Raw genomic sequence first — 23179 nt, 5'->3', positions numbered from 1 at the left:
CTTAATCTAGAAATTGTACTTTTCCGTGACATTGGGGCAAAGCTTTGGAATTGTCAGGTCGTAAAGCATTGATGCAGACAGTAAGGGACCGACAGCCTGTACCTTACACACCGACCAAATGGCTGGAGGTAGCCCCACACGGAAGATTCCAAACAGCACATCAACTTCTTCTCAGTACCTTGAGATAGTTACTTTCTCTGCTCTTACACATAAGGCTTGCTCCAACACATAAAAAGCCCCTCCTTTCTCCCTTTTCTTCTTCTGAACTACTAAAGCTCGATGTAGAAGTTTGGTGCGACACAGCTCTAACGTGCACAGCCACGTGGGGGATGGGCTTTCCTGGACCCCATTCACCATGTGCCTGCATTGGGCTAAGCGCTGTAATTACAGCATCAGGTTGAACCCTGATACCAAATCTATGAGATAAATGCTATCATTATCCACATTTTTATACCCAAGGAAACTAAGAGAGATTGAATAAAGTGCTTAAAGTCATATACTTAGTAAGTATGAGACCCACATTCTGATCGCCCACCGAGCCTCAGGAGAAAACCCATATCCCTGACCTTCCCGCTATACCATAGGATTCTCATGTGAGAATATACCAGGACGACCCTTCCCTATGGTCACAGATACATGAAATCCAGCCAACAAACTAGTGGAAAACAATCAACTGAAGGCTTAGAAGTCATCTCTGAAGGTCACAAAAACTAAGGGAGCGACAGAGCATAAAGCCTTCGAGCCTGACCATCTCAGTCTCGATGTCCAGCCCCCTTATTTACCAGATGCGTGATTTGAGCAAGTTGGGCTTAATCTCTGTAAGTCTTGGTTTTTTCATCTATAAAATTAAAATATACCAATTCCCACCTAGTCGGCCACAAGGATTAAACAGGGTAATATATTTGAAACTCTTAGCCTCAGCGCACAGTGACACATCAAACACAAAATCATGGGTAGATAGTCTTCCGCTTGAACCTTGAGCCTGCGAAGCTCACCAAGCAGGAGCGAAGCAAACAGATTTCAAGATGCAAAATCTCAACTGACTGTGAGTGACGTACCGCAGTGCACATTTTATAACCAACCCCAAAGTCAAAACGACATTGTTCATCCATAGAGTAGTTGATTCCAGGAAGTTCTGGGAGTTTGGGCCAATCATGTTCAAAAGGGTCATCGAGGAGACAGTCGTAGGAACTGTAAAAAGGAAAGTATTTCATGTCATTAAATTTTTTTTGTTTTTTGTTTTTTTTTATCCCATCCTAATGAAAAACTATTCTTAGGTTACAGACTCTGGAGTTTCATTCAGTCATACAGCAAGATCACAGAGTCCTACCTTTTAAGGTTTCTGGTTTCACTTCCATTCAGAAAAAGACCCATCATCCTTATTCATCCCAAAAGAGAAGCCAAACATGACTCAGGAATACAGTAGAATTGTGACAGCCTTATTCATGGCCCCCACGGGACCCCCACGTGGTGGGATGGCACAGATCCCAGCCCCCATCCTACAGGGCCTATGCAGCACGCTCTGCGGGCGTCACGTGACCGTCCTCTCTCTCCTAATCCCTAACTCAAGTTTGACCACCATAGATTCCATCAGGAATTTACTAAAAGGAGACCAGAGTCAAAAATCCTCTTAAATTCTAGGCTTATGGCTTAAAATACTGTGATTACATTATGGGATTATTGTGCCAAAAAAGCTCTGAGTCGTAAGAAAATGTTTATCATGAGTGACCATTCTCATTCACTGGGAGTTTGGTTAAGGTCAAATCCTAACCGTCAGTTTCATGTCTGTGTTAGGCGACGACATAAACACTCTGGGGACACACAGAAGGGGACGTACTGGAGGTATCTCTTCAGCTCTTGGCCGCTGCACCGGGACCAGTGGTAACGATGGAATGCGGCCTGCACCAGGGGAGCCATGACGCTCCCCATAGCGGTCTCATCGCCGCACCTGTTGCCTTGTCCGTCGTGCTCCATCCCCAGCCTGCAACGGAAGTGAGACCTCACGGGTAAGAACCAGAGGGGCCACGGACTGTGCTTGATTTCACTCTTGGAAATCCGTTCAGGGGACTGTGCGTTTTGCAAATTAATGGCTTTTGCGGAGGAGTCCCAGAGACTGTGAAATAGAGAACAAATGGACAGAAATGTCTTCCTTGTCCCGTCGCTATGAAAAGCGCGGGCGGGGGGGGGGGTCTCCGCCAGCCCGAGTCACTTATTTAGTTTCAGCACATGACCTCTTCCCTGTTTCCAGCTCCTCACACTTGGCAAGGAACGAGAGTGGCATGCTGGCATGTACTCTGCCCCAAGTGTGAACAATCCTGAGAGAAGCGGGAAAGAAAAGACCTTTTTTTTCGCTTTATAGCTGTCAACAGTGACTTACACATGGCCAGTCTCATGGGCTACTACAAAAGCAGATGAAAAACCATCCTCATGATTCAGGGTACAACTTCTCACTGGATGACACATGCCTGTGACCGGAGCATATCCTGTAGAGAATAACAATTACTTTTATTTTCATTTCATGAGAAAGCCCATTAAGAGCTACTACTGGACCTTTGCCTAGGGGGGGGAAAAAGAGCTTTTCAGGAAACAGAGGCAGTATTATTTTGCTGTTAGCATTGTGCCACATTCTCTTGGGAAAGCCACACACAGGTAATGGTCTCTAAAAAGATTCACTGGGTCTGCGTTTTCTCTGTCCCTAAGGGAAGGAGCTGCCTGGGGTTACCATTCTGTTCTGCCCACCAACAAAGCCCCGTCTTTCTGTTTCTAGTGAATGGTCCTTCCTATGATGGTACTGATAAAAAGAGCCAGAAATTCCATCAATGTTGAAAAGAAACTCATCAGTCTACTTTTTTCCAAAGTCTACGTCAGAATTTATTAGATAAATGTAAGCTGACTTTGGAAGAAAGCTCTTTGGCAGCAATCATTTCTCATGGCATCTCTGTTCCCTTCACAAGCAGTTAGTGGAAATCACATCGCATTTTACAGGATCCCCTCCACACCCCAAATGCACAGTCATTATTTTAAAGGCAAGTATAATTTATTATACCATTTAAGTGGCATTTAACATTGTGAATTCCACAGAAGTCACTGGAAGCAATAGAAAGAAAGTGTGTGCCTGGCTGATGCATGGTGGAAAAGGATGGAAGGGAGCTGAACATTTGAACAGACTCCTGGATTTAGGATTATTTTTGGAAAGTCATGCCCTTAAGTTTTTCTTCTGCACGTTAATAGAAATACCTTGCATTCCAGCAGGTCCAAAGTCTTGCCTGGTTAAGAAAATTGCATGATCATGGTGTTCGGGGTGGTTCGGATCAGACTTTTGTTGTTGGCAAGCCCAGCGACACACGTTCTCCAAGCTTCTGGATGGGTTTCCCCTTTCTATGAGGCTGATGGACTAAGAGGAAACGGTGTGTTGAAGAGGTGCAATATTTCAATGAGGTTCGATAATCTCATTTAGGGCTTACACATATGCCTATTCTTGTTTGGAGATTCTAAACGCCCAGGAAGGAAATCTGAACAGTGACCAGTGGTACCTGTGTGACAGGTGACCGCACGTTTATGGGGACACGTGACGCTGACCTTTGCTATCGTTGGGCAACTCAATGTTAATCATTGGGGTAAGAACTCTAGTAGTCCATTTCCTAATCCAGCTCAGATTTCTTAGTTTTATAGACATTAAGAACAGAAAAAAAAAAAAAAAAAAGAGGAAAAGATTCTGCTGTGATACTTTTATCCAGAGTTCTTAGAGGTCTTTGGTTAAAATTTTTATTTTTATTTGCCCAGAATTGAGCAACAAAGGTGAAGTATTTAAGTTCTTCAATGAGCTGGCAAAGCTGGTCAGATCTTCATTTCAGGAAATGGCCCAATGACATAAACCTTACACTGAAAAAAGCAACTAACCTTTTCTTAACCTCAGAGCAATGAAGAGAGATGGACTCTTATCTGGTATTTACAAGAGACGGACTGACATTGCCTGGACTGTTGCTACTACCACATTAGGATCAGGAGTTAAAAGTTTAGAGGGAAAGGGGCCCATCCTTCAAAAACTCAGTATCCATACTTTCCGGAGTAGCTCTGATTGAATAAGAAATTGAATTTGGATTAGTACCTAGTTGGCTGACAGGCTGAGAGTTTTGTTACATTTCAGCAAATGTCATTATCGGTGTTTACATTCTGAATAAAATGAGCCTGGTTTATTATATGCTGATCACATACTTCTCCAAACAAATCATCTAACAACCCACTGAAGGCTGTTAACATCTCCAGCTGGAGTCAACTTGTGTTTAGTGTTCGTGACACAAAGTAGGTCAGGCTTGGGGAATAAAGTAAAGATCAATGACACACTCTCATCAGAAAATGATAAGTGGGTGTTACATACATAATGAAATGCAAACACATGGATTTTTTTCCTCTTTGCTAAAGGCATAATTTCCTTAGTATTTCATAATCAGGAGGATTAATTATGGGAGGGGGACATGTAATTTTAAATATCAAGAAAATTGCCAAGTTTAGCACTTTCTGAAAGGAAGAAACCAAGGTCATCCATTTAATTATTTCCAAGGACAAGGACACATCTACTGCCATTTTAAAGCCAGCTGAAGTTAGTTACATTACATGAAATTCCTACCTGTGCATTTTGACCTAACTTTTTGTTTTCAGGAGGAATAGAGCTCTTCTAAGGCAATATGCACTGTGTACTTGGCTTTTCTTAAGTGGAATGATAGACATGTAAAATATTGTTTTTCACAAACCATGAGAGGGCAAGGATCTTTGCTGTTTTTCTTCACCGACATATTCAAAGCACTAGAAAGCATCTGACACATAGTAGGCATGCAGCAGAGATGTTTTAAAGGAATAAATGGTTCGAGAATTTGATGGTAATGGTAGACTGAGGAAATTCTCTTTCTTCACAATTATATGCATTTGTTTTCATTCATACGGTCATGCCTAGAGCCAGGACCACTACCTGTGACTCCATTAGATAGATAAGCAAATAGTGTCAGCACAAAAATCATTATCCGCTCAGACTGGGAGATGTATGCTTCTTGTGGCCGTTTCTCCTCCTCTCTTCTAACCCGCTAGTCTATGTGAGACACCAGTGCGACGTGTTCGCTACAGTTACGGAAATGCAGTCTTCCGTTTGCTAGCCCGGTCCTTCACGTTCACAGTCCACATATTTAAAGGCATTTTACCTTTGCGTACCCCAGCATTATCATGCGCACCAGGACCACATTTATATGCACTCCGAGGGACTCGTCGTGGTAAATTTCATTCACCTGGAAACGAAGCAGATCGTTGCTAAAAGAAAAGTGACACAATGATTTCATGAGATGGACAACATTTTAGGGCTCAGCCATGTGATGACACGTGCTAGAGTCAAGTCACTTTTTTAAAAAATTTGGTTTAAGCTGAACTCTCTGACCGTTAGCTCTGAAACAATTCTCAGGTATGTGACTCACTGATTCTGTAAACCCCACCGTACCTTGAACAATGGAGAAGATACCTCAAAAGGGCTTCATGAACCTATTGTTGTGTTAGAAAGAGTCCAGTGTGCTGTAGCTCACATATAGTATTCATCGAAAGCAACACGAGTGGGTGACTCAGACAAGAGTCTGCTAGCTGAGCAGAGCCATGGTCACGTAGAGGAAAACAGAAAGAGGCATTTGTTTCGTGCCCGTGTCATCACAAGCTGCCCGACGTCCAGCTGGCAGAGCCCGTGGAAATGGACTTGGCGGGCAGCAGCTGTCATGGCTAATCTGCAGGCCAGTGAGTGGGTAGCCCGCCCCCCTCCCCCCCGCCCCCGGTGCTCTAGCAGTGGGGCAGCTCAGTCGATGAGTAGTTAGAAGTCCTATAGTGTTAGAAGTCCTTCTATACCTGAATTACTAAGGGGACCGTACGCGTGCACATGAAATAAATATCACGCTTGGGTATAGTTCAGAAAAGCTAAATTCAGTCACTCCTTCTTATTTAATTTTTTGACGTCGGGCTGAAATTTCAAAAAGTCATTTGGTATACATTAAAATCATAGATACTAGAATTGAAGCAACCTCAGAGGTCACAGTCCCCAGAGATTTATACAGATGAGTGCACGGTCAGCGGTGGGCAGACAGGAATCTGCAGTGGCCCGTCGTGCAATCTTCTGATTAAGCTGGTGCGAAATCAGTGCGTGTGAAGGTTGCTTATTAAGGTGGCAAACGCCGGCAGGAATGGGAAAGATGGTGCTATCTGACTAGATCACAAAACTTCTTAGCTATTCTCCGGAACAGGGACGGCACATTTGTCACAATAACTAAAATGCGGATGGAAAACTAACTGCGGTTCGACTCGAGATCCAGAAGACTGTAGGCATGGCAAATGGAAACCCTACAGAGAAAAGAGAACCATAATCTCATAAAGAGAGACTTTAAAAAGAAACCTAACTTAAGAATGATAGAATGTCCTAAAAAGCTCCCACAAAACTCATGAGTCATAAAATTACGAAGTATCACACTGACCGAGAAATGGGAGCAAGAAATCCCAACAGAACTATTTCAAGAATCTCATGAGACCGCAGAGAACACCTTAAAAAATCACGGCCTGAAATCTAGACTAAAGGCATACTTACCAAATTTGTATGGAGTCAAAGAGAGGACTCCAACCTAACTCAGAGGTTACATAGAATAGGGGGCAGACGGAGTAGATCCTAAAGAAGACAAAGTACGGTTTGACAAGAGAAAATGCAGAATCCTCTTAAGTGGAAAAATGCATTTACACACACACACATAGAGTTTACAAACGCGCGTACACACAGAGGATGGCAAGACCCAATCTCGTACTTGTTTGAGAGAAGCCAATTAAAAAAACAAAACAAAACAAAAAAAACCTTTGTAATGTGCAGACAGGCAGCCCAGGAGGAAGCCATCGCTTTGGGAGGCCAGGGTATCCCTGAAGTATTGAATACATTTTATCTACAATGTCTTATAAAAGAGAAGTTGACAAATATGTATATACCCAGAGAAGAGCAAAAAGCAAGAAACCTCGAAAATGTGTCACATAAAGAAGGGGAGACACAGTGGCCTAGAGCCTGACACCAATTTTCTCAGTTGACCCCTTGGTTCAAAGCCTCATTGTCATCTGGTCTCCATCGTTCTTCGCCTCAGTCGGAGGGACATAGGAATACTACCAGACTGGGCTGGGGCGAGAATTAGAAGATTGAACTCATGCAAACCGCGTGCCCCCAAAATCTGTGAGTGAGAAGAGGAGCGGGACATTACGGAATAGTGGAATAGAGCAAACAGAGAAGAAAAACCGAGAAAGAAGACTTACTAGCTGCCATATGGAAAAGACTTACTGGCTTCAATTTATTCCATATATCTATAGGAAATAAACAAAAACCATGGGTTCCAACTGAGAAGGGTAAATTCTAGGTCAGTATAAGAAAAGACTGAAAACTGGACAAAAAAGCTGTGATTTGGGGCGCCTGGGTGGCTCAGTGGGTTAAAGCCTCTGCCTTCGGCTCAGGTCATGATTTCAGGGTCCTGGGATCGAGGCCCACATAGGGCTCTCTGCTCAGCAGGGAGCCTGCTTCCTCCTCTCTTCTGCCTGCCTCTCTGCCTACTTGTGATCTCTCTCTGTCAAATAAATAAATAAAATCTTAAAAAAAAAAAAAAAAAAGCAGTGATTTCTTATGACCTTTTCGGTCACGGTCACATTCTCTTATCTTACTCCACACCTGCCCAATTGAAGACTGAATCTCCTTCCTCTTCTGGATTAATTATCTGATAAGAAATTCCCAACATTATAATTCCAATGCAAGCAAAAAGTCTGAAGCCAGGCATGTTACTAACACATTCATCCAGAGACTCAGGGACATTCCAAGAGACTTCTTGTAAGTCAGCTGTTCTGAATTAGCAACTACCGGGTACTCAGCTTTATGTAAGCGAAATGTAAATGCATTCGATGCTAAAAAAAGAAAAAAAGACTGAAAGTAATGCTAGTAAATACACAAAATAGGGGAATGATATCATTTTAAACTAAAGTAGTTAGGTTAAAAAAAAATTTCTAGAGCAGAGATGACAGAAGGAGGGAACACAGGTCAGCAGTGACCCCTATATTGAAAAGGCAGGAGACACTTCTATCAGAAAATCTTAGACTCGCACATGGAGGAAAGGTGGCAACATTGGCCAACAGCTTATGGTAGTTGAGTTATAATCTATAATCACCCTAAATCAGTAAATTCATCTGTACTCGGGAAATTTTAAAATCACTACAATATCAAGGAAGTCTTAAGGACAAAATTTATGTTCCCCATGGTAATATCACATTATAAAATGATGGAGTAGAAGGCTACTTTTTTAAAAGTCAAAGATACCATTTACCAGATGAAAAGTACTATTTAATCAAAGTCACTATGATGCCAGGCTAATTAGATAGCAGGATATGCCAACAGAAACCAAATCAAAAATCAAGCAGGGAACCTCTTGGGTCAGCACACATTTGTGAAACTGTCATAGGACATGCATAAATTATTATGGGTAGAAATCACTAAAAGTAAGGCAATAGTATGTACACAGAGCAGAAAGTATTCCTTCAATATGGCAAACCAACGCACATTAGGTGTCAATGCAAAGCGTTGGATATCACTTACTATTTCGCTTTTCAAAGTTTAAAAAATACATTATTCACTTTAAAATGTACTTAGGAATTTAGCTGTTTTTCATTTCCCTAGCCTTATTAATAATAGGATACAATGTTTTTCTACTCAGAGGCCTACAGGATATGATAAGTTGAAGAAGTAATCAGCACCATAGGATAAGATATTCAAAGACCTGGATTCTGACCCAGACATGCCAGAAAGACTGGAGTGACCTTGGGCTGATCACTTGGGCTGATCCAGCTTTCAGTGGACAGTGACCTCCCTGGGCCCTCTGTTTTCTCATTGGCCAATTATGGTTGGACTTGCTTTGTCTGCTTCAAAGGGCTGTTGTCCAGATCTAGCAAAATGCCCCACAACTGCCCTCAGAAAAACACAAAGAACTTAAGCAACCTTCCATCTATCCCTGGAAAAGATTTGAAAGCCTTCTGGATGTATTTTCATAATCTACATGAATAGAACAAGAAATACAACTGCCTCCTTCTTAGTTTTCACCTAAAAGGGACTTGAAGACTCTCACACTTTAAATCTCAATTGAATGAAAGATATAATTTAAATGATATCTATAAAAAAAACTATGGGGAAAATCATTTTGATGCTTAAATTTTTCAAATACTGCCTCAATGTGCAAAACTTTCTCCAGCAGATGGCAGTATGCACATTTTTGAGGAGGGTAAAGGCGGCTTAATACACCTGGAGGTATTTACTCACCAGTTGTTATGTCTGCCTTTCCCTATATTTACACATAAATAAAATAACTTCCTTAAAATTAAATAAGAGTTTTAAAATATTCTAGTCTAAGGAAAACACTGAGTCATTTGACTCTTGAAAGCTCAGAAAAATACTGAAGACACCTTTATTTAGATTGTTTTTCAGTGTCATCTACTAAAACATATGAGAGGCACAGAGAAACTCCCAGAATCTGACTACAAATTAATCACAAATTTTAACAATCAATAAATTATGTACAGAATGAACTAAAAACACATCATACTGAATGAACCACTTGAATCTGTCAAGATGAACTAAAATAGTTTTTGTTAAGAAAGCATTTTTACAACTCTTTGTGACAAGGAAGGTGATTTTTTTCCCTAAGTAAAAATGAGAACAACCACCAAAACCAACAGCTAACATTATACAGAGCTTTCCAGATTCCAGACACTGCACTAAATACTTTATATTCATTCAAGTAATCCTTGCACCTACTTTAGAGATACCATCTCTGTTTTACATCAATGAAGTTGAGGCCCAGAGAAGTCAAGTAACTTGCCCAAGGTCACACAGTTAATAGACGCAGCAAAGGATGAAAACCTAGGCAGTGTGGTTCCAGAGCCAGCCATGTTCACCATCTTGCTACACTTCCACAGACCCACAGACCACAGCACTGTTACTCTGCACAAAACAGCTGGTTTTCGAATAATTGACAGTAGTTTGCTATCCCTGAATTTAAGAAATTGGTGTGTGAGTATATTGAGAAAGAGGACTTAGCAACCTCACTTCCTTTCATAATCTTCCTCATGTAAATTTTAAGGAAATGAGGAACTATAAATAAGGATTTCTTGACAATCAATATGATGGTATTCTAAAAAATAATGGGAAAAAGAAAGAGACGTTAGAACAGATCACTGGAAAAACTGAATAAGAAATGAAAAGATAGGGCTGAAATTTACAACCAGTGTTTTGGGTGTGTAAGGATAAATGTTCTAAAAAGTCACATATTTGACACAACAGAATGCAAACCTATGTAAAACCAAATATCCTTTCACCGCGTGAGCCAATCTATTAGAATGTGTGTAGATCATCTGCGAGGTGTTCAGGGTTGAGCCCTGAGCTTTTATTAAATTACCTGAAAGAAGGGTAAACAGAACATGAATTCAATTTTCAGATGACCTTAAATTAGAAGGGGTTGCCAATAATGTGAGAGGGGGAAAAGGTAAAATCAAGTCAAGTATTCCTTTCCTTGAAAGGAAAATTCCTTCCAGGTTTGTTCCCGGACAGGACAATTTCTCCCGGGACATTTCCCTGGCAGGACAGTCTGACCTGCTTTGTCTGACTAGCTGATGAACAGCTTTGTCTGGCTTCAACAAAGCAACACTCATTTTTCTTTTCGATGGGTGGATTAGGTCTTGAGAGACAGTAGGCTGAGTGCGTAAGAGCATGTGCTCTGCAGCCAGGCTACCTGGGTTCGATCTTGGCTCTGTGACCTTGAGCGTCTTATTTGCCTCTATGCTTCAGTCTTCTCATCTGTGAAATGGGCTAATTATAGCACTGTCCTTACAGGTTGTTGAGAGGAATAAATGAGCTCGTATACGTGACTATATGCTTATATGCTTAATAGTGCTGGCCCTTGCAAGTGTAAATTGTTAGCCATCATGAATACCATTATTCATATAGATGAAAATAAATGATACCCAAGTATGATTTTTTTTTAAAGATTTTATTTATTTGCTTGACAGAGACAGATCACAAGTAGACAGAGAGGCAGGCAGAGAGAGAGGAGGATGCAGGCTCCCTGCTGAGCAGAGAGCCCGATACGGCTCAATCCCAGGACCCTGAGATCATGACCTGAGCCGAACGCAGAGGCTTTAACCCACTGAGCCACCCAGGTGCCCCCCCAAGTACAATTTTTAAAGAGAGAAAGAGACTTGGTTTATGGAAGGCAAACACGTCTAGGTAATTTGGGCTGGACATAAAAGCATTCTGAAATGAACAAGAAGAAACAGTACTCTCTCCATAACTCATCTCTTACAGAGCTAAAAGCTCCAAATATACCCCTACTTGGATTCTCAGCCAATATTCTATATTCCTTTTACTCACAGTAAGTAGCTGACTCTCTTCTCTTTTCTCACCTCCAATCACAGACTAAAAATAACTACTTTTATTAATAATTTTATCAAATATTTACTGAACAGTTACCACGTGCCCAATTGTCCTTGGGGCAGGAAACAGAACCATGATTGAGTTTGAGTCTCTGTTCTTACCATCACTATGTTCTAAAAGGTAAAATCTGTTACATGCACAGACAAAAATCAATCAATAAATAAATAAAAGAAAAAGACATGCAGACAAGGTCATACCAGACAGGAATACGTGCTCTGAAGAAAATAAAGCTGAGTGATGAGACAGGGGACCAGAAGGAGAGAAGAAGCTACTTAAGACTTAGTAGAGCAGGGAGACCCACGATCAGGGGGTATGTCCTCAGGAGGGTATGTCTGGAGAGCAAGTGCCAGAAGCCCAACGCCATTGTGGCAACGGTTCAATGCCCTGAAAAGGAGTCATCTTTATCACTACTTTAGAAAGAGACTGAGACCCACAGAAGTCATAGGATTTTTTTCCCTTCCCCAAATTAGCACAACTAAAATTCAGATAAGTCTACATGAGGCTGATTCCTGATCTTTTTTCACAACTACCTTGCTTGCCTTTTTTTCTGTCCCAGGTAGGTGCTAAGTCTCCAGCTGCTTTGGCCCCAAAGGATCTGCTCCAAAAAATTAACACTTCATTGCCTGTATTCAATCTCTCCTTTTCGTGGAGTTCCTTTTCCTCTTTAATTAACATTCTCAGTTCTCCTGCCTCGTGAAAAAAAAACCCATCTACAGTGCTCAGCAGTACGTAATACTATTAAGCACCCTGTTCTCCAGTAACACTACTGTGCTTCTTTAGTGATATTTGCTCCCTTTTCTCTGCCTAGCTCACATGTCCGTGTGCCTCCAAGTTTGGTTTTCAACCCTTGTCTCTTCTCTGTGCTCTCCCTGCAATGTTTCATTCGCTGCTGTTTCTTCAATCAGTACTTGTAAGCTGATGAGCGTCAAATGCTGATGTCGGTGACCCTGATTCATCTCTCGGACACTCCAGAGCTATCCATTCAACTCCAACAGCAACAGAGCTACCTACTGGGAATATACCTATATCTCTCAAAGTATAATCGTCTTCTCTCAATACTGTTCTCTCTTGCAAGTGTCTCAGGTCTGTTCTCTCAATACTCTAGGTGAAGACTCAACCATCCTCCATTCCCTTCTGCCAACACGGCAGCCAATCTGTTACCCAGTCCTGCGGACATCTCTCAAGTCTATGTCTTTGGGTCCACTGCCAGCAGCTACTCTCCAGCCTAACTGAGCTGAACTGTCGCAATAACCTGGGTATTTACCCCAAAGATACAGATGTCGTGAAAAGAAGGGCCATCTGTACCCCAGTGTTTATAGCAGCAATGGCCACGGTCGCCAAACTATGGAAAGAACCAAGATGCCCTTCAACGGACGAACGGATAAGGAAGATGTGGTCCATATACACTATGGAGTATGATGCTTCCATCAGAAAGGATGAATACCCAACTTTTGTAGCAACATGGACGGGACTGGAAGAGATTCTGCTGAGTGAAATAAGTCAAGCAGAGAGAGTCAATTATCATATGGTTTCTCTTATTTGTGGAGCATAACAAATAGCATGGAGGACAAGGGGCATTACAGAGGAGTAGGGAATTTGGGTAAATTGGAAGGAGAGGTGAACCATGAGAGACTATGGACTCTGAAAAACAATCTGAGGGGTCTGAAGTGGCGGAGGGGTGGGAGGTTGGGGTACCAGGTGGTGGGTATTATAGAGGGCACGGCTTGCATGGAGCACTGGGTGTGGTGAAAAAATAATGAATACTGTTTTTCTGAAAATAAATAAATTGAAAACAAAAACAAAAACAAAAACCTCTTGCAAATGTTTGCCTTTGGGTAATTTGGGCCATTTCGGTAGTTATCCGGAAGGGTCAGATGGTTGTTTTCAATAAGCACGAATCTGTCCTTTTATGTTAATTATGACTTTACCTCCTTTGAGCTTCAAAGGGAGGAGGACCAGGAAGAGGCAATTCAGCTAAAAGGACTTAAAAACATTTCGGGCTTTTAGTGAAAGCATACCAAAAGCCCAGGTAGACCTCATTCCCTCTCATCAAGAATGAGAATGACGATTCTCTCAACACGCTAAAAAGATTTTCCGTGCTTTAGGACCCTGGGAAAAATAAAGATGGCTATAAAACTGAGAGGGATAAGGTTAGTCTGATATTTGTTGCATAACAAAGGAAAAATGAATGAATGTCAGGAAGAAAATTTGGGGCTTCAGAAACAATGGGGAAAAGGGCACCCGAGTGGCTCAGTCCATTAAGGGCTCCCTGCTCAGCGGGGAGTCTGCTTCTCCCTCTGCTCCTCCCCACTGCTTGTGCTCATGCGCGCTCTCTCTCTCTCAAAATAAATAAAAATCTTTTCTTTTTTTAAAGAAACAAAAGGAAAGGGGAGCAAGGACACCTAGATGCTTAGGTAAAAATCAAAGGGACCTCTGAGGCAGCAATACTGTGGGGTTGTCCTGCTGTTATGTTAATTTAACCTGAGATGTTCAGACACTTTTAGAACTATGGGTCCAGGGCATTCCAGGGAAGGTATGCACGTTCCTATAAGGGATGGCCAAGCGGACTTATGTTTACTCCAGTGTGTCTCCGTGACCTGTTGTGGTCAATCCACATTGGGGAAATTAATTTGTTGAGGCTGCATGATGCAGTATAAACCACAAGGGGTTTGGAGCCAGATGGACTGAGTTATCCCTTAGTTCTGGATACTATGTGTCTGTTCACAGCACAGCGTCTAACAGCGTCTCTTCCTCCAGATACGTGTAATTCACTGAGATTCTCTTCTTCTTCTTCTTTTTTTTTAAAGATTTTATTTATTTATTTGTCAGGGATAGAGGGAGAGAGAGAGCGAGCGAGCACAGGCAGACAGAATGGCAGGCAGAGGCAGAGGGAGAAGCAGGTTCCCTGCCGAGCAAGGAGCCCGATGTGGGACTCGATCCCAGGACGCTGGAACCATGACCTGAGCCAAAGGCAGCCGCTTAACCAACTGAGCCACCCAGGCGTCCCTGAGATTCTCTTCTTAAAGCACAGACTGATAGTCACTCTTCTTCTTCTTCTTCTTCTTCTTCTTCTTCTTCTTCTTCTTCTTCTTCTTCTTCTTCTTTTTTAAGATTTTATTTATTTGAGAGAGAGAGCACAGCAGAGGGAGAGACAGTAGCATGCTCCCCGCTGAGCAGGGAGCCCAACATGGGACCCAATCCCCAGACCCTGGGATCGTGACCTGAGATAAAAGCCAGATGCCTAATTGACTGAGCCACCCAGGACCCCAAAGTTACTCATCTCTGAAACTCCTTGATTCTTCATTAGCAAGGTGAAATTCAAATATCGTAGAGTGGCAGGAACATTTGTAGAACATTAACTGCAGCTGCCCTGTGCAGCCTCATTTTCTGTCATCTCAGTACCCTTCGATTTCACCTACAGACAAGCCTCCCTCGGCTCCAAAGACACCGTGTCTGTTGCCCATCTTCCGAGAGCCATCTTCTCCTTTTCTAGCAGGGAGATGCCAATTCATTCTCTCAAGTCCAACTCAAACGGCATCTCCTCTGTGAACACTCCATCTGCCACGGGCGTTATTTGCCAAACCATCCCTTTCTTTTCAGTTCATGTTTACAAAGTAATTTGTAACAAAATCATTCTAAGAAATTAGCACATTTTATTATTATTTGTTGATTTCACCTGCCTGCTAGAACTAGCTCCTTGGGAAAAAGAGCTCCATTTTCTTAAGTTTTGTCTCCCTAGAAGCAAACAGGATTTGGCCTATGGGAAGGTATGTGTGTTGGCTGAATCAGTGTCTAGAGGATTGATGTCAGTTCTAATGGAAGGAATGGATGAAAGATAATGACCCACCATAGACAACTGCTTCATGATTTGCCTACATTGCTGAACATGTATAGTCCCCAGATAAATCTGCCCTGCACTCCTGTTCAATGTTTTAAGAATCATTAGTTGAGAAATCAAAAGCAGTGTAGAGACTCCATCATCATTAATTAACCAGCAGTCACATGTATCTGCTAACGCTTGGAGAGTCATTATTCATACTATGTTAGGACCAGAGTCCTTTCACGGAGTATATGTTTTGTTTTAAAAATATTAGGTAGGGAAGCCGGCCATACTCACAGAACACAACTGGGTTATTATTTCGCTGCGCATAAGTAGCTAATTTCAGTCTAAAAAAGAATTAGAGTTCTCCTTAATTATTAATGATTACTTGGAAGGACAATTATTTCTCATACTGGGAGGCACCTTTTAAATAAATTATTTTATTTTCACTCGATAAATCCTGATATTACAATATGGACTCCGCTCCCCGCAGAACGCTGAAAATTTTAATAGGCACAACAGACCCAGATCACTTCATAGATCTTAGTATATGACAATGATACCTGCCACAGACAGTAAAGTGTGGATGACAGGGGCCATCTGGCACAGTGAAAACAACACACCCTCCTGAAAACAGAATCTACTTCATCGCCCTACGACACAGAATATTTTAAAAGATTGCTAATTGATTTGATTCAATCAGGCAAGTAACTGAGTTCTCATTTCAGTGACTTGAATGGTATTTTAACAAGACACAGAAACAGGTAAAGGAAAGACATCAGGGATTGATCTGGCAAGGGATACACAAAATGCAGTGAAGCGCAGGGAGGCAGCAGAGCGCTGGGCTCCGAAGGCAGAGGGATCTCTCTGGGCTCAAGCTCTGGCCACGACAGCTGTTAGCTGGAAGACTCTGGGAAAGCCACCTGACCTCTCTAAATCTCGATCTCCTCATTGGTCAACCAGGACTAAAAATGAACATATTTCAGGGTTGAGGAATGCTCTATAATTCAGGTAAAATATTAGCACAGAACCAGGCACAGAACAAAGGCTAAAATGTCACTTGGTATAAGCTTTCATGCTTAACGACGTGAAATCATTCTTTAGAATCTAAACGTGAACTAGATGGTTTCAAACACCCCCAGATATTTCATCACTAACCCTGATCCCACACAATCGGTTATTTTCCCCGTAGACCTCCCATCTACACAAATGGCACCATCATCAGCCAGTAATATTCAAGCCAGAAAATCGTACGTCACCCCTGTCCCTCAGCCCCCATCTGATCCACGGAGAAATCCTTTTGATTCCATCATAAACACTTCCTTGTTACAGCAATCGCCGGGGTCCGACAAGCCACATCTCTTGTCTGCACGTCTACAACTGACACTCAATCGGTCTGCCTTCATTCTGAACCTCTCCAACCTACTCTTTATGACAAGCAAGAGGCCTTCAATGGCTTTCCCTTAATTTACTTAAAACTGAATAAAGTATCCCCCTCCCACCTTAAAGGCGCTCACCTTCTTTGAGCTCTGCCTGACTCCTCGCGTGTTAGACTCCAACCACAGCGCCTTTGTTTGGCAGCTACGACGCAGGTCATTGCTCCGTGGCTGGTTCCCCACTTTACTTCAGGTCTCAAGTTTTATCATCACTTCTTGGTCTAAGTCTTTCTTTACCATCATGGCTGTGTAAAATCCCCGTCATTCACTTGCTCTGTTATTTCTTTTCCAAGCAAACTGCAGGTTCCATGCATTTCTCTTAGCGTAACCTACGATGCTTTATCTGATTTGCCCACCAGTCTGTAATCTTGGAATGGGCAGGAAATAAATCTTTTGTGTTCACCTTCATATATACCTGGTATATAGCATTAAAATATTTGCTAAAACAATGACTCAATTAAAATTTTACAGCATGTTTACTCTGTGTCAGGCACTGTTTTGTTTAATTTTATTTCATCAGTGTTCCAAGATTCATTGTTCATACGCAACACCCAGTGCTCCGTGCAATACAAGGCACCGTTCTGTTTCGTTGGGACTTTTCTTTCTTAAAGACTTTATTTGGGGCGCCTGGGTGTCTCAGAGGGTTAAAGTCTCTGCCTTCGGCTCAGATCATGATCCTAGGGTCCTAGGATCAAGTGACAAGATAGGCTTTCTGCTCAGCAGTGAGCCTGCTTTCTCCTCTCTTTCTGCCTGCCTCTCTGCCTACTTGTGATCTCTGTCAAATAAATAAAATCTTTAAAAAAAAATAAAAAAGACTTTATTTATCTGACAGAAAGAGCAAGCGAGTGCGCACATGCAGGAGGAGTGGCAGGCAGAGGGAGAGGGAGAAGCAGGGTCTCCGCTGAGCAGAAAGTCCAATGCGGGGCTGGATCCTAGGACTCTGGATCATGACCTGAGCTTAACTGATTGAACCACCCAGGGAATCCCTTCTTGGGACTTTTTGTATGTTTCTTTAGACTTAAGTTTTTAGAGTCATTTCAGGTTTAAAGAAAAATTTGCTGGCAAGCACAGAAAGTTCCCATATACCTTTTACCTCCCCGCATATTAAGATTACACCTTGCATTAGGGTGGTACATGCCTTGCAGTTGATGAATCGGTATTGACACATTCTTATCCACTGAAGTCCACAGTTTGCACACTAGGGTTCACTCCTTGTGTTCCAAAGTTCAATGAGTTTGGACAAAAACCTAATGTCTTTATACACCACTTTCAGTTCCATGCAAATGTCCTGTGCTCCACTTCTTCATTTCTCTCTCCCTCTCCCTGAACCCCCTCGTGTTTTCCTCATCTGAGGTGTCAGACACTGTTTTTGATGTTGTAAATATGAAGCTTAATAATGCACAGCAACTGCGTGAAAGGTGAAATATGGTAAACACTAGTTAGGCATTGTAGTGACTGAAAGATACTCTACTATTCAAAAGGATTAGAGTAGGGCGCCTGGGTGGCTCAGGGGGTTAAAGCCTCTGCCTTCAGCTCAGGTCATGATCTCAGGGTCCTGGAATCAAGGCCCACATCCGGCTCTTTGCTCTGCATAGAGCCTGCTTCCTCCTCTCTCTCTCTCTGCCTGCCTCTCTTGCCTACTTGTAATCTCTGTCTGTCAAATAAATAAATAATATCTTTCAAAAAAAACAAAAAAAAATGATTAGAGTAGATGGGATACATATCTTTTATGTCTTTTTAATTGCCATTCACTTAATAATTTGGTAAAAGTTTAACCAATTTCAATGAAAAATAAAATGACATGATTTTACAGAACCAGCGTGCACTTCTTTCAAATCAAACTAACACTTAGAGGAACTGTTTTCATTTCATCACCTTTACAACCTCTGTGCTTCCTGGTCTTAACCTGCCAAGAACTTCTCTGTGTCCTCCCAATGTCTTAAACGTGACAAATACCCATCCGCTGTTGGTTCAATAACTGGTTTTTAAAACAGAACTGAACAAAGAAGAGAAACCCTCACTGAGGAGTTGTAGGATTGTTTTCTATCGTGATTTTCTTATTTTGCACTGATTTCCTTCAGTGCAACCTATATAGAGCCAAACTGAAACAGGAGCGTTGAATGTTCCAATCTCCTCTCTGCCTGGAATTCCCTATCAGCATCTCCAAAGGTCTAACTTCTACCTACCATTCAAGGCCAAGTCCGTGTGCACATCTTCCTCGTCCCTGTACTTCAAAGACATCCCGAACACTCTTCCCCTATAGCACCCAATCTATACTTCCTTTCAGTTAATTAGTATTTTCTAGGTTTCATTGACATATTCATAAACCTAACTTCTCCTCGTGAAGTACATCTGCAAGGGGAAAAACGTATCTGTAATAAAAGTTTTCTGGCTTGAATAATGGGGTGCTAAGAAAATGAAGGACAAATAGGCAAGACCGAATTTCTTTGCTATAATCTCTGAAGGTACCTCAAAGAGAACTACACTGAAACAGAAAAATAATTTTAAGTAAAATCTCATCAGTCTTGTCATATGTAAGTTATACTTTAATAAAAGTTGATATATTAAGAGTAATGTTTTATGGTATTTCAATACTGACTTTATTTACTATTAAATCACATATTCATTGTGTATTTTTCTCATGTGTGGTTAGCAAAAATACACAGGCCACTCCTTTTGACTACTTGTCTCTACCCATATTTGAACTCCCCCCAACTTATATTACAATCTTTAAAGGTTATAAGCAAAGGAAATGAAACAAAGGATAGCATAAAATTAGGGGTTATTTTATGATATTTATTTTTGTTTTTTACTTCATTCTGAAATAATTTTAGAGACACAGAAAAAGAACAAAAATAATATAAAGTATTCCTATATACACAACCTTCTCCAAATTTAATATTTTGTGTAACAAATCAATGAAACCAAGTGTTGGTTCTTTGAAGAAGTTAACAAAATTGATAAGCCTCCAGCCAGACATATCAAAAGAGAGAGAGAGAGAGAGAGAGAGAAAGGACTCAAATAAACAAAATCACAAATGAGAGAGGAGAAATAACAACCAACACCGCAGAAATACAATTACAAGAGAATATTTGTAAAGAGCTATATGCCAGCAACTAGATGACCTTGAAGAAATGGAAAAATTCCTAGGAACATATAAGCTACCAAAACTGAAACAGGAAAAAATAGAAAACTTGAATAGACAGATAACCAGCAAAGAAATTGAATCGGTTATTATAAAAACTAACAAACAAAAGTCCAGGGCCAGACAGCTTCACAGGTAAATCCTTACCAGACATGTAAGGCAGAGTTCATTCTTATGAACTTAATCTATTCCAAAACACAGTAAATGGAAGAAAACTTCCCAAATCAATCTATGACACCAGCACTCCACTGATACCAAAAGCAGATAAAGACTCTACTGAACGGCACCTGGGTGGCTCAGTTGGTTAGGCGACTGCCTTCAGCTCAGGTCATGATCCTGGAGTTCTGGGATCGAGTCCCACATCGGGCTCCCTGCTTGGCAGGGAGTCTGCTTCTCCTGCTGACCTCTTTTTCTCTCTCTCTCTCAAATAAATAAATATAATCGTAAAAAAAAAAAAAAGAACCTACTGAAAAAGAGAACTACAGGTCAGTATCTCTGATGGATATGGACGCAAAAATTCTCAATAAAATGCTAGCAAACTGAATCCAACAATACATTAACAAAAATCATTCACTGCGATCAGGTGGGTTTCATTCCTGGGTTGCCAGGGTGGTGCAATCAATCAACACGACACATTATATCAATAAGACGAAAGACAAGAACCATATGATCATTTCAGTAGATGTAGCAAAACCATTTGACAAGGCACAACATCAATTCATAATTTATAAAAACAAACCAACCAACAAACAAAAAACCTCAACTAAGTAGGTTTAGAGGAAATACACCTCAGTATCATCAAGGCCATCTATGAAAACCCGGAGCTAACATCATCCTCAGTGGGAAAACAGAGCTCTTCCTGTACGGTCAGGAGCCAGGCAGGAATGTCCACTCTCACTTCTCACTGCTGCTATTTACTACAGGACCGGAAGTCCCAGCGTCAGAACTTGGACAAAAAAAGGAAACAAAAGCATCTCAATCAACAAGGAAGAAGTCGAACTGTCACTATGGCAGATGACGTCATACTATACATAGAAAACCCAGAAGATTCCACCAAAAAACTGCTGGAACTGACACACACATTCAGCCAAGTGGCAGGACATGAAATCAACATACAGAAATCTGTTGCACTTTTATATACCAATAATGAAGCAGCAGGAAGAGAAATTAAGGAATTAATTCCATTTACAATTGCAGCAAATACAAAAAGATATCTAGGAATGAACTAACTGAAGAGGCTGAAGACCTATGCTCTGAAAACTATAAAATACTAAGAAAAAAACTGAAGATGATACAAAGAAATGGAAAGACACTCCATGCTCAGGGATCAGAACAACAAATATCATTAAGATATCTATGCTTCCCAAAGCAATGTACACGTTTAATACAATCCCTATCAAAATACCAATAGCAATTTTTCACAGAGCTAGAACAAACAATCCTAAAATTTATATGGAACCACAAAAGATCCTGAATAGCCAATCTTGAAGAAGAAAAGCAAAGCAGGATGCCTGGGTGGCTCAGTTGGTTAAGCGATTGCCTTCGGCTCAGGTCATGATCCTGGAGTCCCGGGATCGAGTCCTATATCAGGCTCCCTGCTCTGCAGGGAGTCTGCTTCTCCCTCTGACCCCCCTACCTCTCATCCTCATTCTCTCTCTCACACTCTCTCTCTCAAATAAATAAATAAAATCTTTAAAAAAAGAAAAAAAGAAAAGCAAAGCTGGAGGCATCCCAATTTTGCACTTCAACTTACAGTACGAAGTTGTAGTGATCAAAACAGTATGGTACTGGCACGGAAGCAGACACACAGATCAGCAGAATAGAAAGGGTACTAAAGCCCACTAGGTAGAAATCGGTAAGTCAAAAGACTTTTTTAAAAAAAACTATATTCAGATCAAGAAAAAGTTGTTACCTGCCTAGAATACTCAGAGTTCAGGAAAGCAAGCTTCACAGTTATTCACATGATAACAGATTTCTGGCAATAGGGTTTGAATAATAAAATATAAAGAAAAACTGTTGGAGAAATTTCCAGGATAGTCCAATTACTTATATTTTTCACTCTAAGAAATTTCATTTCTATTTCTTAGATTTCTTCCCAATCTCTCCTCTCAATTCTTTCCTTTTATTGCCCTACTAGTGATTTTCAGCTAGGGGTGTTCATCCAAATTAACCCATTATGTTTAGAAAACACTAACTCTTGGGCTTATATCCCAAACACTCCTGATTCAGAAGCTCTTTTTTGACTCAGAACTTTTGCAGTTAATGATCCATGAGACTGGACTACTCCTTCCCCCGCTGTTTGCCTACGCCTCTTCCTCACATAATTTCTGTATCTCTGGCCACATAATATCCTTGTACTTCCTAACCCCCTATCCTAAACACTCCCCACACCGCCTCATCTCTTCTTGACAACATCTCTTTACTCTTCTTCATTTGTCTTCTCAATAGTTATTCTTACCTAAACTTACCTGCTTATTTCTCCTTTGACTATCACCTATCTCCTCTTTCAAGCTCCAAGAGGGCAGAGAATTTTCTATTGCGTTCTTTGGGAAAATTTCTAAGCCTACAACGGCCTTGTACACAGTAGGCAATGGATGACTATTTGTATAATAAGACACGCCCCCTTGCTGAGAACCACTTTCCCAGCAAGTCAGCCATGTTACAAAATAGCAAAACTAAAATTTCTTAACATAACAAGATAGGATATGAGATCCTAAGACAGGCTTAACACATATCACATACATCTTATTTGAAGCATAAAAGGCTTGCCAAGAATCTAGTCATTAGTCACACTGTTTTAGAATATATTCAGATCTGTTTATTTCTTCTTTATAGATGAGACTTGGATACATTTCAAGATCTACAAAAAAGAAGGAGTTAAAAATAAAAGAAGACGGAAGGCAGTTGACTATTCCCTCCTTCACAGATTCAGAGAACCCAGGGGGGTGGGTAGAGGATACCCACTTTCCCTCTTAGAAAGTTATAGCAAAATCACCTCGGGGCCTGTTCAGACTTGTTCACTTGACCCTTAAACTTCCAAGAGAAGTGCTAATTTAGGGAGCTGCCTTTCCTGTGTCCAAACGCCCAGATTCACATAGCCTATCACTTCAGAACTTCACCAAGCTCATATACAAAACCATTACTATCATTAGGCAATATGGCCCTGGAATAGAGGAAATACATTTGGTCAAAAGGGTGGCCAATTGAGGTGCCTGGGTGGCTCAGTGGGTTAAGCCTCTTTCTTCCATTCAGGTCATGATCTCAGG

The 23179-nt window shown here is 41.3% G+C and overlaps 1 protein-coding gene across 2 annotated transcripts in view; it reads right to left on the bottom strand.

The window, feature by feature from the left end:
• ADAMTS3 (ADAM metallopeptidase with thrombospondin type 1 motif 3) overlaps positions 1–23179 on the bottom strand; it is a 280816-nt gene that overhangs the window by 37709 nt on the left and 219928 nt on the right. For both annotated transcript variants that reach the window (XM_044224024.1, XM_044224025.1), the window contains 5 exons: positions 5193–5276; positions 3238–3394; positions 2378–2483; positions 1838–1981; positions 1059–1191 (listed from right to left, as the gene is read on the bottom strand). In XM_044224024.1, the coding sequence (XP_044079959.1) occupies positions 1059–1191; positions 1838–1981; positions 2378–2483; positions 3238–3394; positions 5193–5276 (624 nt within the window). The remainder of the gene's footprint in view (positions 1–1058; positions 1192–1837; positions 1982–2377; positions 2484–3237; positions 3395–5192; positions 5277–23179) is intronic.

The sequence above is a fragment of the Neovison vison genome, chromosome 11 (genome assembly GCF_020171115.1).
Source record: "Neovison vison isolate M4711 chromosome 11, ASM_NN_V1, whole genome shotgun sequence".
In the NCBI taxonomy this organism is placed as follows: Eukaryota; Metazoa; Chordata; class Mammalia; order Carnivora; family Mustelidae; genus Neogale; species Neogale vison.
This window is presented reverse-complemented; position numbering and strand designations above follow the sequence as displayed.